At 40.7% G+C, this 18,411-nt stretch overlaps 1 protein-coding gene across 1 annotated transcript; it reads left to right on the top strand.

The window, feature by feature from the left end:
* The first annotated feature begins 1,488 nt into the window (after nucleotides 1–1,488).
* Nucleotides 1,489–17,579, top strand: cdr2a (cerebellar degeneration-related protein 2a). Its single transcript, XM_017700551.2, has 6 exons — nucleotides 1,489–1,763; nucleotides 2,715–2,827; nucleotides 5,641–5,789; nucleotides 6,984–7,160; nucleotides 10,852–11,344; nucleotides 13,719–17,579. Exons 1-6 carry the CDS (start codon nucleotides 1,682–1,684, stop codon nucleotides 14,058–14,060), a joined length of 1,356 nt encoding a protein of 451 aa, XP_017556040.2. The 5' UTR covers nucleotides 1,489–1,681; the 3' UTR covers nucleotides 14,061–17,579.
* Nucleotides 17,580–18,411: the final 832 nt, after the last annotated feature.

The following is an 18,411-nucleotide window of genomic DNA, read 5'->3' as shown; positions in this document are numbered from 1 at the left end:
TTCTCGCCAGGCATGAAAATATTAGCGTTCATCCTCATCCGATGCTCTGAATTCAGTTCATGAAGGCCTTGCTAATTAGCTGATGGGCTGAATCAGGTGTGTTTAATGAGGTAATGTGCTGAAGTCTGCAGAGTTGTGGCCCACAAGGATTGGAACCTGACACATGTGCCTTAAAGCCAAGCCGCATACGTTTTGGGGTGGAAATGTGTGCTTGTGTAACTGCGCGTAACACGCAGAAGAACAGTTTGTAACATCAGATGTGCTTCAGGCCCTTTCCCCTAATCTAACGATGGAAAAGAACTGGGGGAAGGATGTGAGCGAATGATCCATATTGTCATCATATCTTTATCAGTATAATGTCGATTTTTTGCATTTGAGACCTTAACATTGACACGGACCTTCTTCCTGAGCCTGTGTGTGTGAGACACTAAAACATAAGGACATGTGATGTGGTCCGCTAAACTTGTAGACTTTCAAAAGACTATTTCAAGCTTTACAGGGCGACTCACCAGCAGCACACTGACACTGTATTTTTAACGATTTCTTTCTCTTAACCCAGTAATCCATCCATCCATCCATTTTCTAAGCCGCTTCTCCGTCAGGGTCGCGGGGGGATGCTGGAGCCTATCCCAGCAGTCTTCGGGCGGAAGGCAGGATACACCCTGGACAGGTCGTTAACCTAGTAATGCTACCTCTTTTTTGTTTTAACAACAACAAAAAATAGCTTTAAATTTTTGGCTACATATAGGTATATATTTAAAGGTGGTATATACACAGTGTGCATGCGTTACACGAACCTAGTCCAGCAACTGCGCTCTGCAGAACATCTGGGTGAGTCAAGGCTACAACAGGACTACATTTGAAACAGGCGCCTACAGGGCCCCACTGGTGACATCCTGTACAGATAAAAACTTGACTTAGTAAGGCATGGGGACAAGCTAATTAGGTCATGACCACAGGGAAAGAGATCCTAATGCGTGGTCACGACTTAGTAAGGCATGCCTCCTGGACGCCTCCCTCGGGAGGTGTCACAGGCAAGTCCACCTGGGAGGAGACCCCGGGGAAGACCCAGGACTATATCCTAGCTGGCCTGGGAGCTCCTCGGAATCCCCCTAGTGGAAGTGGATGGGGAAAGGGAGGTCAGGGCCTCATTGCTTAGGATGCTGCCCCCGCGACCCGAAATGGATGGATGGATGAACTCATGTTACCATGAGTTGATTATCTCATTCCCATGTATTACTAAGTGATTATTTTTATTTTAACGAGATGTCACCAGCAGGGCTCCGTAGGCACCATAACCTGGAGCGGGACTTGCTCCCTCCCTAGCGTTCAGTGCGCTGAGTGTGCAGCAGCAGACTCGCCGTTCAGGACGAACCCAAAAGTCCCTGAACGATAACTAGTTTGTGCCCCGCCCTCTTCCTCCTCATTGGCCGATGCTGGTGTCAATCAGGCGGCGGCTCGGCTTGTTATCGTGCGCGGTGTGTGCCGCCCTGCTGAGAGGAGCGAGTGCTGAGTTTGCCACGTTGCTGCTGATGCGGACACACAGACACAGAGCAACAGCAGCAGGAGGAGGTGGAGGAGGAGGAATGTAGCGCTCAGACAAAAGGGAGCCACTAACTGAACTCAGAGGAGCGGAGCTGGTATCCTTTTCACTCGGAGTGTGTCCTAAAACCGAGCCAAAATGCTAACAGATATGATCGTGGAGGAGGGATTTGAACACAGCGAAGAGGAGCTGTGGTACAGCAGGAAGGATTTGGAGCAGGGTAAGAATCTCGGGATATCCTGTGTTTACGCCGTCATTGGGATTTATAATAATAGCGGTATTGTAACGCACTGCATTCACAAGGACGCTTGAATTGGCTGTTCTAGGCTAAATGTTAGTCTTCTCGCAGGGAAGGAAAAACATTTATTTTGTTATTTTAAAAAAAGAAAACACCTATTGTCTATAACGAGGCTGAATTCGGCTCCACATTTGCCAACTTCTAGTTCGAATTTTCCCGTTCCACCTTAAATGAGGCGCCAGAGTGTAACTGCTGCACTGTTTAAGGTGGAACGGCGAAATTCGAACACGATGCCGGCGAATAGGAAGCTGAGTTCAGCTTTGCTCGTATTTCTGTGTCCCTTAATAAGAGATAATTGAAATGTTAGAGGCCTGGTGAAATATTAGCGCGGTTTCCAGCACTTCGTATTGTTTAATAGTCCTCACATTAGCTGTAGTACTCCTTTGCTGTTGGCTGCTCTTCTCCTAAAGCGACGACGTAGTCGTGTCAGCTGAAGGTCACGCCCATAACGCCCAGAGAGGCCCCTTTAAAGCTGTAAATGTGGATGCTGCATTGAGTGCTGATGCAGTGGACCAGCATAAATGATCTACTTCTACTAATCACACTCATTTTTACTGTGTCTCTGTGTCTTATTCGTGCTGGTGAGGTTTTAAGCCAGTAGTTTAGGCTTATGACTTGTAGTTAATTATTTTTTGTAGTTCAGCCTTTATGTTCACATTGTGGTAAGAGTTTGCGAGCCACGTAAAAAGAAGGGCAATGGGTTGCCACGTCCTACAGAGTGACCTCATGAGCTACTTGCAGTCCTTGTTCTTGGATAAGACTCCTGTGACTCACTGGTTGACATTATCTGACCCACAGGATGTCCTGAGCCTTGCACTTATGCCGTGCTTAATGTTTACAGTTGTGTCTTTTGTGTGCATGTTTCTGTGACAGACTTACATTTGGCCGCGCAGCTGGGGAAGACTCTGCTGGACCGGAACCATGAGCTTGAGCAGGGGCTTCAGCAGATGTACTCCACCAACCAGGAGCAGCTGCAGGAGATTGAGGTTACATTCCCCTCCAGCTCTGTTCTCTAGTTTGTAACTGTTTCTTGGCTGGAATAGGCCATGAGGGGATAGCCCGTGGCTGGGAGAGCCTATGTGTTCATGCTCCATCCTGAATGGTTGTAGTTTTTGAAGGGCGACCAAGAAAGTGATTGTCTTGAAGAAAAGAAGTCTCATTCTGTCTCAAAAACGTTTATGGCATTTGGTTGACGCTCTTATCCAGAGCGACTTACAATTTGATCACTTTATACAGGTAGACGAAGGTGGTGTTAGGAGTCTTGCCCAAGGACTCGTATAGTGTAGGGTGCTTGTCCAAGCAAGGGAACCCCAGTCTATAGCGTAGAAGGCAGAGGTGTTACCCGCTACACTACACCAACCACCTGACCAACTTCAAAAAGAAGTGTGTTTGACATGTTGCATCTGGAATTGGCAGCTGCAGGAATGGAATTAATGGAATGCTAAAGGGATAATCGTGATAGTAGTTTCATTCCGATAATGAATAATTGTAATAGTCGTTTTTGGAGTATTGCCCTGCTGGGGTCCATAGGGTTTTTTGAAGGGATGCACTGATATGGGAATTGTGGGCTGATGCCAGCATCCAGTGTGTTTTCATGTACAAATCTGCCACTGATGATGCATAAGCATTTGTAAAAAAGCAGAATTTGCATTACGGAGAAATATAACATCATCTATTTCTGTAAGGTTGCAAGTGCAGTAAAATGATTTTTAGTCACGTGAACAGTTTGCACTTTTTGAGTACAATAAATAATATCAAATGTAAGTTTGAAATATTAGTGAAATCTAAGTTGAGAACATTGTCCTCAACATATCTCTCTCTCTCTCTCTCTCTCTCTCTCTCTCTCTCTCTCTCTCTCTCTCTCTCTCTCTCTCTCTCTCTCTCTCTCTCTCCCCCCCCCTTATCCTGTTATCTACATTTGCACTTAAAGATGTTGTGTTTTAGACCTTGAGAGACAGATTATTGCTATGTTTAATATCTGTTGGCAGCTTGTCTCTTGTATGTATGATCAGTTTTATTTGCTTAACGTTTATCAGCTTGTTAATTTCTTGCAGTGGCAAGAAATGCTGACGTGTGCAAAGTGTTTATGTGAAAAACATATAAATATCTGTACAGTACCATGCAGAAGTCTGAGACCACTTGTCACTTATTTAAACAATTGACAATCATTTGCAAAAGTTCTTCATTTTTGTCTGTTTCCTTCTTTTCTTAGCTGCTTCTCGAAAACTACCTTTCAGATAGTTGTGTTCTCAGAGTGGATTGATTATCTCCTCTCTATCAGAGGTGAATGCTTTAAGTGCTGTGTATCTGGTGCGGACAGTTTTAATGGTCTGCCAGCTTTTGCACGGTAGTTAAGTCACATTTTTCTCTGTTTAATCATTTTTTATGCATCTTTTTTTAACTTCTTTTTTTAAAACTTAGTTTCCTTTAAATGTCCCCTTCCTATGCAAGTTGATTATTTTATATAAAATTTTCTCAGAAATGTCTGAAAAAATGAAGAACTTTAAAATTAATAACTTGTACTTTTGTGAATGTAAGTAAGAAAATGGGTCACTTGTATAAATAAGCTTTGGCCAGAGTGTGAAGCGTTTACCACTCTCATTCTTGTATCCACCGATTCATAGGATATTCTGTGTGCCTCATTTCCTTCTGTTTGCTATATTAAACTCTTTCGTCTGGTGGGAACGGAATAAACACCAGAGAATTTCCTTCTGAGAGAGAGAGAGAGACACTCACACACACCTCTCTATACCTCTCTCTACCTCTCTCTCTCTCTACCTCCGCCGCCTGTCAGACCACTGCGTGGGTCAGCGAGAGCTGCCAATGATTCTTACCTGCGTTTGTGTTTGGCACCAGGCCAGCTGTGAGATAAGGCCGTAGCCAAGCTCAGAGTGAATGGAAATTTCCCTAAGCTCTGATATAACCTCTGCTCTTAAGCCCTGCATTGTTTTTGTCCTTCTCGCTTTGTCTACCTATGTGGAAGTGAGACGGGAAAAAAAAAACACAGCTAAATGCGCTGAGGTAACAGCGTTACAGTGTAAATAGCAGGAACATGCATTGTCCCTTTCTCCATGTTTGCATGTATGTAAATTGTTTATGTGGAATTGATTTGGCTAATGGGAATCCCAATTCCAATAAGTTACATGATAGTTTTTTTTGTTATGCCACAGAGTTGTGCTTCTGAGGGCAGTGTTGAAATCTGATAATGTAGAAAGAATTTGGCTTGGATTGGCGTTATTGGCATTACACAGGATGCTGTTGTGAAATACTCTTGATGTAATAGGGTTGTGCTGAATCAAATATATTATGAACCAAGATTGTTTCATACAGACTCCACTCTTAAAAATAAAGGTTATGAAGCCTATTAAGACTGTGAATTTTTAGCTGATAATTTACTGCCATATAAATATTTGTAATGAACAGTTTGTCTTTTTTTGTTGGAAGTAGACAGTTATTAACGCGCCAACCTAAAGTTGACAACATTACTCACCGGCACCCTCTATATGTGCTCTATAGCATAAATGTTTTTTTTCTCCATAAGATCTATGGTGTGCCTCAATAAAAAGAGTGTTGTTTGCATTTTTTTATAACATGAAATTTGTCTCAAATCTACTGATTAAAACTCAAATATTTCACATTCTGTTTGTGGCAAAGAACTAGAACCATCTGATTTGGCAGAAATATTTAAGAGTAAGAATGTTTTGTAAAGGCTGTAATGGTGTTTTTAGCAGTTCTTCTTTTGTAGATTAATATACAGGACAGGTTTGATTGACGTTCTTTGTGTCTGTGTCTCGCTCAGTACCTGAACAAGCAGGTGGAGCTCCTGAGGCAGATGAATGACCAGCATGCTAAAATGTACGAGCAGCTGGACACGGCAGCGCGAGAGCTGGAGATGACCAACCACAGTCTGGTGCTGGACAACCGCACGGCCCAGGGAAAGATTCATAGGTGAGCCTCCTGTCCCAAAGCTAGCTAGAAGTGGAAGAGCCTTTGGAGCAGTTTTCGGTCCAGCGCTGGAGAGCCGTACTATATGAAGTTTAACGTTTTTTTTCTTGCTGTAATTCATGGTACGAAGGTCTTTGTGAGCTATGAGCTGTAGTGGATCACGGAAAACATTAAGTGTGCACTGCTGTCACCCTTGGATTCATTGGTTAGCATACAGACTGGTTCAGTAAAGTAGCCACAGCCTGGTTCTAGAGCATTTTCTTTATCTTAATTTACCTTTGTGTTGAGCCTAAAGTTAGCTTACCCACCCAGTAATCTGGCTCTGTAGTACAACCTGATATTTACAAGACTTACTTTGGAAAATTCTTCTTATTCATCACTTCTGCTGTCTGAATGACTTTTTTGCATCCTGAGATCAGGGCGTCATGATGCAGTCAATAACAAACCTAAATATGACATTTTCTGTATAATTTCTGCTTATTCACTAATATATTCAAATATAAAATGTCCTATGAGTTTGGCAACTTTTTTCCCAATCTGTTCGATTTCACCAAATTAACAGTAACTATATGCTTTTAAAATGTGCAGAATTATCATCCCTGTAGAGGATGGATTAACTTTTCACTGAGAAGCTCAACCAAATATAATTTGTCCAAACTTTACCATATTACTAAGTGTGATCTAAATGTGTGCATTTGTCTGTACCTAAGTACATAGCTATAAACATTGACCCTGTAGGAAATTGACCTGCCTATGCTTTGCCTACTGTGTTTGTAGTTACTGTTTAACATAAAGTTAACATAAGTTTTGCTTGAAATATGTAAATTTATTCAAATTGTATTGTTACAGTCTTTAGAGCTACTAAATAATACTCAGTATGTCCAACCTAGTTACCTTGTTCAACCTTGTCCAACAATAGCTAGCACAAATAATGATTTCAGCGCATACTGTAAACAGAGCTGTTGTAATAGGTAGCCATGTTGCGCAATGCTGGAATGAATAGGTAGTGATGGTATGGGGAGGTGGCGAGGCCAATATGTTTATCACAATACTTGACAATGTTAATTATTAATTATATTAATAATTGGTGATATTTTTTTTCTTGAGGTTGACTGATTGCAGTAGCTTTGCCCATTTAAAAAAATACTACAGATAATACTCTGCCTTAAATAATTAGTTTCTCTTTGTTTCTTTCAGTCTAACTGAGACCATCGACAGCCTGCAGATTTATATGGAGAGTCTACAGAAGCAGGTGGATGAGCTGAAGGCGTCACAGTGCGAGCGGTCCAGGAAAGAACGTGCCGAAGCACGCCGAGGCCTGGCAGCCCAGAGCATCTCCTGCTTGAAAGAGCTCTACGATCTGCACCAGGATACGTGAGTGTGCACACACTGCCATGCATATTTCTACCACTCACATTATCAGCCAAGCTGTCATGCACCAACATGCTGGTGAAGGGCGCCTACGTGGCTGAATCTCACCCAGATATCCGTCTTGCCCAGTTTCCATTTGAGATCAACTGTATAGATAAAGATGACGTCAATAGAGTTTTGAATTAGGGTTATCTTACTCAGGAAGCTTAGGTTGCATAGCTTTCCTTAGTTTACTTATATAGTTTTGTACTGGAATTATGAGGTTAATGCAGCTTCCAAGGAATAAAGGCTTATGTCCAGTAATTGGCATTGTTCAAACTGCCATTGAAGACTTGCCTCAAACTGCGTCAGTTGCTCAGTAATTTCAAAGCAGCTTCTGTTACTGGTTTTACCTATACAGCACGGCCAGTTTCCAATCAGGTTTCCAAACTTTTTAACAGTGTGGACCAATGTGAAGTCCACAGATCAATAGTAGAGTGTGAGATAGAGTGGTTAAGATCTGGTGTTGATGCCACAACACATGATTAGCCTATGCAAAGTCACCAAACAGTAATGCCCCACTATTCTCTGTTTTTGTTCATGATTCTGTGGTGGAACAGCTGCTGCACTGTTTGCTGCACGCTCCTGTTTAAAACTACTTCAATAAAAATAGAAGGGTTTGCGTACAACTGGCTGCATTTTAGGAATGTGCTGTATGTTGTGGGAGAATAAACAGCGGACACTTCCTACAGTGATGGGTATTAGATTTGGTTTTTTTTTCTTTTCTTCATTCCCCCCATATTTTCCTTAGCGTTTTTTTTTACATGGGGATGCACTGTAATCATATTTCTGATTCAGTGATGCTTTTATTTTAAAATCTTGATATTGTTTCAGGCAGATAGTGGAAGAGGAGAACGCCTCCCTTCAGATCACCCTGAGGAGCCTGCAGATGTTTTTGTGTGTTTACAGCCCCAAAAAATAATAAATATGGAAAACAAATGTGATTAGTTACAATAATGATGCCATTAATCAATTTTATTAATTTCTTTATTGAAACTGCAAAACTGTACACACAATTTTAAACAAATTTGTGAAAGATGAATTGTCTCATTGTTAAACAGTTGGCACGCTCTGTAGCAAACTCTTTTAAAAGGCTTTCTCATCTTTGAAAGCACATAAACAAAGCTGTATTGCTGTGAATGTGAACACTTATGAATTTTAAACTTGAGAGGGTGGCTCTTACGGTCAAAGTGATGATTCACGCAGGAACTGTTTTTACACACACAGTTCAGCCTGTTTTTATTGGAATGTTCTGCAAGCTTTGAGATTGAACACCATAGCAAGAGAAGGCTTATTATGCAAAGAGCAGGCAAAGGGGAAACAGGCTGGGGTGGAGCAGACGTACCGTCTGAAGTTATCGAATCCCTCTATAGGGGGGCTAGCTTATGTATGACCTCTGTGGCCTGCTCACTGACCTGTCCTGATGCATTAGTACCTGCCTGCTGAGTGTGCATCTTAAGGTCATTGAAAACCAGACACCATAATCTGCTCTGACTTCCCTCCCATAATCCACTAACCCATAATCTGATCTGCCTTTGCCTTTAAAGGGTTTAAGATGTAAACAAACACTCACCAGTATGTAACAGGTCAGGTCACAGTTAGCAACTGGTGTTTTTAGTTTATCTGCTATAAGCAAAGCTAAGAATTCTTGATGACTGCTTCTGAATTGTCTTAAAACAAAACACTGTAAAGGAGAGCAGGTCACAACCTAACGTGTGGTGAATTGTAATACATTTTTACATAGTTAAATCCAAGAAGAACCCACCCACCCCCCCCCCCCCATATTTCCATAGCGACGTCATCCATATATTGTCACACATACTTCTTAAGATTCACCATGAAGAGCTGTTTTCTATCATAAAAGTACCTTTTCTTTTTTTCTTTTTTTTTATCGTGCGTGATTTGATTACTGAGTTTTGTGTATATATATCACAGAATTCACACCTGCGTTATTTTAAGCTCAGTCCTGGTGGCCAAATTGCAATTCCTACTACTATATGCAGTATATATTCTGAAGTGTCTGATGAACTCGCAGCGAGAGTCAGCCAGGCTGAAGTACAACCTCAACATGGTGGGGTTAGTTTCAACACTGATATTAAATCTAAGTCTCCCGTAGTAAAATATAGGGGTCAAGTGCTGTTCTGCTGTGATCAAAAATTATTTTGCTGCATATACTTTAACATGGTCTCGTTCAAACAACAAACACTTGATTCCCTTTACCAGACTAGCTCAGAGTTTGTTCCCGTCTAGCCCTCATTTGTATAAGAGGTGTGTACGTTACTTATGACCGACTGACCAACATTTAGCAGCAGTAATAAAAGAATTTCACTACAGCAATTCTGGAATACCCCGATGAAAAGGCCAACTTTATACTACATTTTTATTACATTTTGGTTTATGATACTTGTGTGGTCCTGTGACCCAGAAGGATAAGCTGTTTAGAAAGTGTGTGTGTGTGTGTGTGTGTGTGTGTGTGTGAGTACTTGTGTGGTTGTATGTGCTAAAAATAGTCATAACAGATTTTTACATGACCAAGACCAACATGTCTTTACCCCTAGAATTAAAAAGGGGATGTTATTTTTTTGTAACTTTCACGACATAAATTCATCATCGTCATATAAATTCATTAAATCATTGAATTTAAAACAGGCTGTTCTTGCATCTTCGTATATGAATCGTTTGTCCTGGAAATTCAGTGGTACATGTTAAACCTTAACAGCAAGGAAAGTTTTCTGTTATAAATCTTTTGATTGAGAAACTGGAATATTAACATACATGGACCTCTAAAAATCTTGGGTCGCCCTGTATGTATGTATACCATGCCCATATTAGGAACTCCAGGTCTGAGCTGGTTTTCTCTATAGGGAAAAACTAATGGCATTTCAAAAATCGCTCCCATCAGGCCCAAAATGGTTACAAAGCCAGTGCATTTTGTCCATCATACCCCTAAATGTCAAAGGAGGTGTTTATCGGGAGTCAAAAATATGGATAATGCAACATGCAAACACTCCTCCTCACTGAAGTGTACTAATAATGTGACTGAAGTTTGGTTGAGAGGATCATGCTAGAAGTCCCCCCTACATCCACTCCCACTTCCTGTAAATTTCCCATTTGCACCACATCACCATCTCATCTCCACACTGTTTCTCAGTTCTAGGGCCAGTCTTACGTCTGTTCATCAAAAAGGAGGGGCCTGGCCTTCTAGTTCAAAACAGAAGCTGCCCAGTCTTAGAGACTTAAGTCTCTTATTATACTTCAAATATATGTTGAAGGCATTGATTTGGAAATTGTAAACTATACTTTAAAAGTATTATCAAACATCAGCTTCTCAAAATATAGGCTAACTACTGCCAAAGCAACTTAACTACCACATGTGGCAAAGCTTGGGGGTATTTAGTGATGATAGCCAGTCTTATGATGCTCTTTTTCATGCAGCACTATTTGTCATTCAACAACAATTCAACATTCTAACAACCTCTTAATTCAGGAACCAAAGATGTTTGGGGAAAACAATAAGTAGTATGTAATATGTAGTGAGTAAGTAAGTAATATGTAGTGGCTTTGGTACAATTTTGTTTCAGAAATCTGATTTAAATGATTGATTAAATGATCGTTTGAATGGTGTGTGGCTCATGACCCCTTTGTTGTTCTGCAGACGGCTGAGCTGTGAGAGCCTGAGCTCAGAGCATGTGTGGCAGGGTCTGGATGCCAGGCAGATAGCGGAAGAGGAAAATGCCTCTCTTCAGGGCACCCTGAGGACCCTGCAGGCTCAGCTGGTGAGTGAGCGTGAGCAGAGGGAGGCTGCAGAGCGGGCTGCTGAACTGACGGAGCAGGAGAACAGGGTGCTGGAGCACCGGGCCACTCTGCTGGAGGGGGCACAGCTCCGGCTGGTCGAGTTGGAGGCCGAGGTGGAGGAGCTGCGGCTGCTGTGGCGCTCGGACGCCCCCAGCACCAGGCCTACAGACGCCCTGCTGCCAGACAGCGTCTTCTTCTCTTCAGAGGAGAATGTGAAGCCAGAGGAGGAGGAGAAGGAAGAGAAGGAGCAGGTCCAGGAGAGGCGACGCTGCAGCAGTGAGAGTTACGTCCGGGGCACATGGGCTGAGGAGCTGCGACGGGGGCATGATCGCACATGCGTACGGCGAACAGAGGTAGGGCTGCAGCTATTGATGATTATTTCTATAATCAGAAATAATCTATAATCTGTCAGCTGTTTATTTGAATAATTGAGCCATTTCATCTTCTGTTGTTAAATCTCACAATTATTTTTATAATTAATTACTCTACCAAGTATTGTTCAACTAGCTTGAATTTTTAGTGCCTCCTGCTGTGTCTATCCAATGATTGGTTCTTGATTGATTGATTGATTGATTGATTGATTGATTATTTGATCAGATATTGACTGTATTGCCCCCTATATTTCTTATCGTGTACTACAGTTTGTTGGAATGATGCATGAACATTGTAAGTTTAAAGGGGCATCTTCAACGAAACTGTATTTTCCCTTTTTCAGAATTAGTTACATGCAGTGTGTAGGCACTGTTAAAATTGCAAGACAAACAATTTTCTCATTTATATGGTCTATATATATAAAGAGTTTCTTTACAAAATGATATATATATATATATATATATATATATATATATATATATATATATAGCATTGATATTTCTTGTATGTGTAAAGTTCACTCCCAGCGATGTGCATCACAAAAAAAAAGGTGATGTTTGTTTTTTTGTGGAAAAATTGCAAAAACGGTTTGTGTCCAATTAACTGTTTTCATTCATGTCGTGAAAACTAACGCACATTAGTTAAATAGTGTGCAGTAGTTTAGCCTCGCACATTTATGTTAAAATTTAAGGAGGGTTTCAGTCTGGACTGGAGCTTTAATCTAGCCTGAAATTTTGGTCTAAACCTGAATACAGTCAAAGGATTTTCTGTCCGGGCCCAATCTGACCTGATGCACTGCGTCACGTTTTGAATCCAAACCCAGCCCGAACAAGACAGAATTCTGTCTGGCCCGACCCAAACCACATCAAGTTTTGAGGCCAAAGCAGCCCAGAGTATAACAAATTTATGCATGAAAATGACCCGAACCGGCCCTTCATTATCCAAAACACTGTGTAAAACCCGCCATGAAAGTGCCATTTACTGTGTACTGACTGTAATAGCTGTTAGAGATAAACTGCATATAAATACATTATATATATTTTTAGAAACAATATAAAACTATATAAAAATGATCAGCTGTCTAAAATTCTGCTTTAACAAATGGATTCACCGAATAATACTTTTACATCTCAAATGTCTCTTGGTGTGGATAAACCTCATACTGTTCTGTGCTAATAAAGCAAGATGATAGCCTTCACCTGTTTAATTGAATGTTTCTTTACACAGATCATGTAATGTATATAACAAATGAACACAACAAACACACAAAAATATGTTTGGCCAGAGCTATTCAGCTTTAAACTCTCCTCTCCTGAATTGATTTGCCATATGCCTCATGTGGACCCTGGCGCTGAGTAGGTGACTTTAGCATGACGGATTAAAAACTCTTGTAAGGTAAAGGAAGCAGGGAGGATTGATAAACTAAAGCAGGGAGAAGTTGAAGCTGAAATTCTTTAATGGGGGAGGCGGGCTGCAAGAACCTGAATGTGAAATTTAAACCTGACCCAAGCCTCAAACATGCGGAACATGACGTCTGAACATGACGTGAACAGTCTGGTCCTGTCGGGTTTGAACGATTATTTCAAACTCTAGTTCGAACTGCCTTTTTTATTATGAAACAAACTCAATACAGGAGAGCCAATCAGTACAGAGATCATTGACATATATCGATCTTAATGGCACAGTCTCTCTCTCTCTCTCTCTCTCTCTCTCTCTCTCTCTCTCTCTCTCTCTCTCTCTCTCTCTCTCTCTCTCTCTCTCTCTCTCTCTCACAAACACACACACACACACACACACACACACACACACACACACACACACACACACAATTCCGTTTAATTTTAAGCGATAAAGAGAGGCTGGAAATTGTCTTGTAAAATGAATTATCATTTTTTTATATACACACACACACACACACACACACACACACACACACACACACACACACACACACACACACACATATACATACACACGTTTTTTTTTATATATGTATTACTACAGTGCTGAGAGTGATCCACCACCCAAATAGTATCTACTCTGTAAGAGTCCATGGGGGTCCTGACCACTGAAGAACAGGGGAAAAGGGGGCTAACAAAGTATCAGAGAAACAGATGGACTACAGTCTGTAACTGTAGAACTACAAAGTGCAGCTATAAAGTACTTGGAGCTGATAAAATGGACAATAAGCCTAGAAACAAGGAGGTGGTCATTGTTATGTGTGATCTGTGTATATTGATCTTAAAGGCACACTACACACACTCCTATGGAATCTAAGAATTAAACCATGCACCAGCTTTTTGTCCATAACCAGTGCAATTAGTGGCTAATTGAGATGTGCATTATTCTTTTCAGGGACACTCACAGGCTGTAAGGCAGCGTGGGATATCTCTGCTGAATGAGGTCGATGCTCAGTACAGCGCGCTGCAAGTCAAGTATGAGGAGCTGTTGCAGCGCTGTCAGCGCGGAGCCGACGGCCTCAGCCACAAGGCCGTCCAGACGCCTGCCTCTCGCCGGTCCAGCTCCGTGGCTATGGTCACCACAGCAACCACGTCCATCACAGCGGAATCAGGCTGCACCGCAGATGAGCTGCACCAGCCAGAGTACAAAGCCCTTTTTAAGGAGATCTTCACCTGCATCCAGAAAACCAAAGAGGACCTGAGTGAGAACAAGGCCCCACTGAGTCAGCAGCAGTAGTGAAAGCTCCACTATTGTTGCAGATAGCAGTATTCTTATTAACCCCCATTCATTCTAATGATCGGGGGCTTTGCACTTACCTCGCTTTGTGTAAATTGAATGAAGCAGGTGTTGAGGAGTTCCTGATCTTATGAGATCGTAAGATGCTGTGGTTTTTGCACTATGACACCTGTGCCTGTATTCAGCGTACAGTAACCATAATACATAGCGTCCATAATTAACAACAGTGCAGAGTCGTTCGGCTAGTATTTTATACCAAACGCTTTTCTGACAGTCATTTGGACCTGTATGGGCCTCTGACATTAGCCATGCATGAGAGCGACACCTGATTGTAGCCCTGCTTTGATCTGCTGCGGGCTGTAGAGTAATCTGGCCTGCTTGTTTGTAGTGAGACGAGAAGCAATTCCTTTCCTCTTTTACTTCTTAAATATTTGCCAGGGGAATCCTTGAATATTGTAATGTAGGCTGACTCCTTGCAGTTAGCAGCAAACCTGGTTCCTACATTAGCATTGTAGATTGTATGCAAGATAAAGCCTTGAAATTAGAAATGTGGTGTTGCTTGTAGCCAAACGTTTAACCAGAGTCTGAGGATCACGGTAGTTGTGGTGATCAGTTATTGAAAAGAAAACGCTTATTTCAAGTGAGATTCGTGAAGGTAGTTGTGTGCATTTGCTTATTTTATACTTCAAGCTTACCTCATCAGTGCTGTGTACTAATAAAATGGCAAGACCTGAGCTTGGGTCAACTAGGGAAGCGTGCTTGTGATGCTTAAGTGTGTGTATTAGCTAGTTTAGAGTAATTTGTAGCTCAGTTTGTGATGCTAAATCACTCTGCACTTCATGCAGATTTTATGGTCAGGTTTCTTTTTTTTGTTCTCGTTTTGTATTTATTTTTTTTCATATTGATGTAGATAAGAGATTTATTTATTTTCATATTTTTGTTCATTCACTGTATTTATCTTTTGATTTTGCATGTAGCAAAACTGCATCTCATCTGGCTGCTGCATTATGGAGTCTGAGGCTACACTGAAATGTAATCCATTGCGATAGACAGATCTAAACACTGATTCAATGTTTCACTGATGGATTAGATTGATTAGAATGTGCATCAATGTTACTTTATTTTGGCTCACATGGGAGATCTTACTTTGAGTAGAAGAGGCCTGTTGTAGAAGAGGCCAGCTACTTAGATTGTTACTAATAGTTTTACTGGTTTAATCTCACAGCCTTTAATAGGCTTGAAGTAGATCCAGTCTAGTTTGGGCAGATGGTCTACTTTTTGTCCAATAAGAAGGGTTTATTATTTAGGGTTAGGGTTACCAAACTCAAAATGTCATATTGCAGCAGAATCCACAAAGCCTGAAAATGTTTGGATGTAGAAGATAATAAGACCTTGATACTGGCTTTAGGTGTTACGTACCACAGGCTTTGTTGGTCCTGCTGCAATATGACATTTTGAGTTTGGTCTTTTGTGCACAGTCAGATGTTGGTGAAAAGTGGCAGTTGCCAGTGAGGACATGGCTGGTTGGATAATGTGAAAATTGGATCATATTTGGGAGTAAAAGAAAATGAATGTTGAAGAATAGAAGAGTTGATTTGAATGTGCTCTACCCACTATTGTGTTCTTTTGTAGCAATGGTTGCAAGGTTGGATAAGCTGTGTTTGGAGTCACCATATAATGCTCTGTTTCCAGTAAATGCGTAGCTACCAAGCTGGAATGTGGTATCATAGCTAATTGAATCTAAGCAGGCTGGAAATGACAAATTACAAACCAAAATACTCCGATTATTCCTATCATGCAATTTACATGCACACTTTTTTTTCTTCTCTGTTTTGACTTTGTTTTTGATTTTGATTTTTTTTTACTTTGCAGTAATGGATTTTCAGGATATTTTTTGATTTATTATATCAACATAATGATTAGGGGTGTAACAGTGCATCGTGACCTGATGGAGAATGGACATTCCACTTATTATGGTATTGAATGCAGTCGTATTGGTTGGGCACAAAAGTTTGCAAACAACCAGCACCAAACAACCCACACCAGCATGTTCAAGTTGCACATCCAGTATCATGAATCAAATCATGGGCTGAGTGTATTGTTACACTCCTAATAATGACTTGTTTTCTTGTGTTTTGTGTAGAAATAACAACTTATTTTTTTGGAAAGTTTTGACTTTTTTTAAATTTTCAATTCATATATCAAAATAATTACTTTTTCGCACAAACCTAACTTATCCTGAAGAAATAACTCTGTGTTTATCTAACCAGTTGTTAAGTTGTGAGTAAGGAACTATTATTATTTTATTTATTTATTTGGATAATAAGTCATCATTATGTATTTCAATGCAGTCAGAATTTCGAGGGAGAAGATAAGTCCTTGTTTTAACATGGCAGGCTAGTAAATAATTGAGTCATTATTAAATCATTCCTTCATGACGTTCATGACCTTAATAGTGTAAAATCTAGAGAAAATGTTATTTTTGAGATTTTTGAGAAACACAAGGAGGGGGAAAAACTGACCCACCCCCCCCACCCCCCTTCCCTTTTTCTACATGGTGGAAATGAGCTTCCTTATCCAGCCTTGTCACAGGAAAGAACACTTTTGTGGGTGGAGTATCGATGGGAGCGTTAATAACTGTTGTTCTATTGTTCAGAAGCTGGTGTTGCGCTGCCTGAAGATGCAGTGAGTAAACAGTGGACTGTCTGAGAGAAAAATGGGTGGATTGTAAGTTCTGTTGGGTTGAGTTGCACCAAAGCATATGGTGGGTGTTTGGCATTCCTTATTTCAATGAATTTTTTTTTTTTTTTTAAGAGCGACTACTGGGCTGACTTTCCAAATTGTAGGCAGGTCACAAATATAGCACAATCCTGCTGGAGTGGTCAAACAATCAGTTTTTTAAAGGACCTAGATGTTATTTATTCTGGATAAACATACCTCAGAATCCTCCTTCACAGCCACATTCAACATTCCTGAAAATCCTTCAGGCTTCCCGTCCTGCATCATATGACTGGAACGTGCACATGGGAATGTAAGTTAAAGGCAGTATGAAGTTAAGATTGAGTACATTGATCATGCTTTTGGAAAGCAGTGGTTGTAAACTTGTTGAGAAATGTTAAATGCTTTGATGAGAAATGCTGGCTTGCAAATTGTTCTTTTACAGAATTGCTGCTTGAATTGCCTGTAAAGCAGCGCGCACACATTCCAGCCTAGCATCTTCCCAGTACGTCTCTGATCGCATCCGTCCATTGATTTATGGCCACTTTATTATATTTATTTTAAGTCTATAAAGACTGTAAAAGTTACTTTTTTTAAATTCATGTTGTTGAGAAATGGTTCTAAAATCAAACATGAAATCTGTTACATGGTGCTAAGGTTCATAGACCCTTTGTAGTTAAATGCCATAGAAATGCCTTTTTAAGAGATCTACAGCATGTGAGGATTATTACAGTGGCATGAGCAGAGACTAACACTTGCTTAGGGCTTTAACTAGCCTATTAAAAGATTTGCAACAATCAACAAGTGTGTTGTCTTCATTTCAGAGTCCACTTCAGATGTTCACACAAGGGAGAATTCAGCAGAAGTGGGACATGTGTTGGTAAATGCACCAAGAGACCCTCATAATAGCCATGTGCTTAAATATCTTTGTGTTTTTGTGAATTGTTGGAACCTCTTAAGTCAATGTGTTTTAATCAAATACTATAGGATCAACCCCCCCCCCTGCAGCACAGAGCTTTAAAGCCTATAAGAAACTTATTCATAGTCTGCTGGCAGTGCAGTGAAATCTTGTGTAGAGCAACAAAACATTTTAGCATATTTTGGTGAATGAATAACAATCATTAACAGAACTGGATTAATATATATTTTGTCAAATAAGTATAAAACGGAGAGTTCTGGTCCGAAAATTTGGTTGGCTGAGCGGTTGTAAAATACACACATCTACAGTTAAGCCCAGAAATATTTGGACAGTGACACAAGTTTAGGAATTTTAGCTGTTTACCAAAACACATTAAAGATACATTTATATAATCAACATGAGCTTAAAGTCTCTTAAGACTCTCAGCTTTAATTTGAGGGTATTCACATCCTAATTGGAGGAAGGTTTTGGAATTATGGCTCTTTAATATGTAGCTGCATCTTTTTCAAGGGTCCAGAGGTAATTGGACAGTTATCTTAAAAGCTAATTTGTGGGCTGCATGGCCTATTCCCGCATTAATCCATCATCAATTAGACAAGTAAAAGGTCTGGAGTTGATTCCAGGTGTGGCATTCGCATTTGGAAGCTGTTGCTGTGAACCCACAACATGCAGTCAAAGGAGCTCTTAATGGAAGTGAAACGGACCATCATTAGG

This window comes from Pygocentrus nattereri, chromosome 1, assembly GCF_015220715.1.
Source record: "Pygocentrus nattereri isolate fPygNat1 chromosome 1, fPygNat1.pri, whole genome shotgun sequence".
NCBI lineage: Eukaryota > Metazoa > Chordata > Actinopteri > Characiformes > Serrasalmidae > Pygocentrus > Pygocentrus nattereri.
The sequence above is the reverse complement of the archived record's forward strand: the minus strand, read 5'-3'. Positions and strand labels throughout refer to the sequence as shown.

What these genes read in the sequence shown, in the direction of transcription:
- cdr2a (XM_017700551.2), top strand. Translation starts at nt 1,682, where the DNA reads ATGCTAACAGATATGATCGTGGAGGAGGGATTTGAACACAGCGAAGAG. An exon ending in AGCAGCTGCAGGAGATTGAG is followed by an intron (nt 2,828 to 5,640) that starts GTTACATTCCCC and finishes TGTCTCGCTCAG; the next exon opens with TACCTGAACAAGCAGGTGGA. An exon ending in CATGCGTACGGCGAACAGAG is followed by an intron (nt 11,345 to 13,718) that starts GTAGGGCTGCAG and finishes TATTCTTTTCAG; the next exon opens with GGACACTCACAGGCTGTAAG.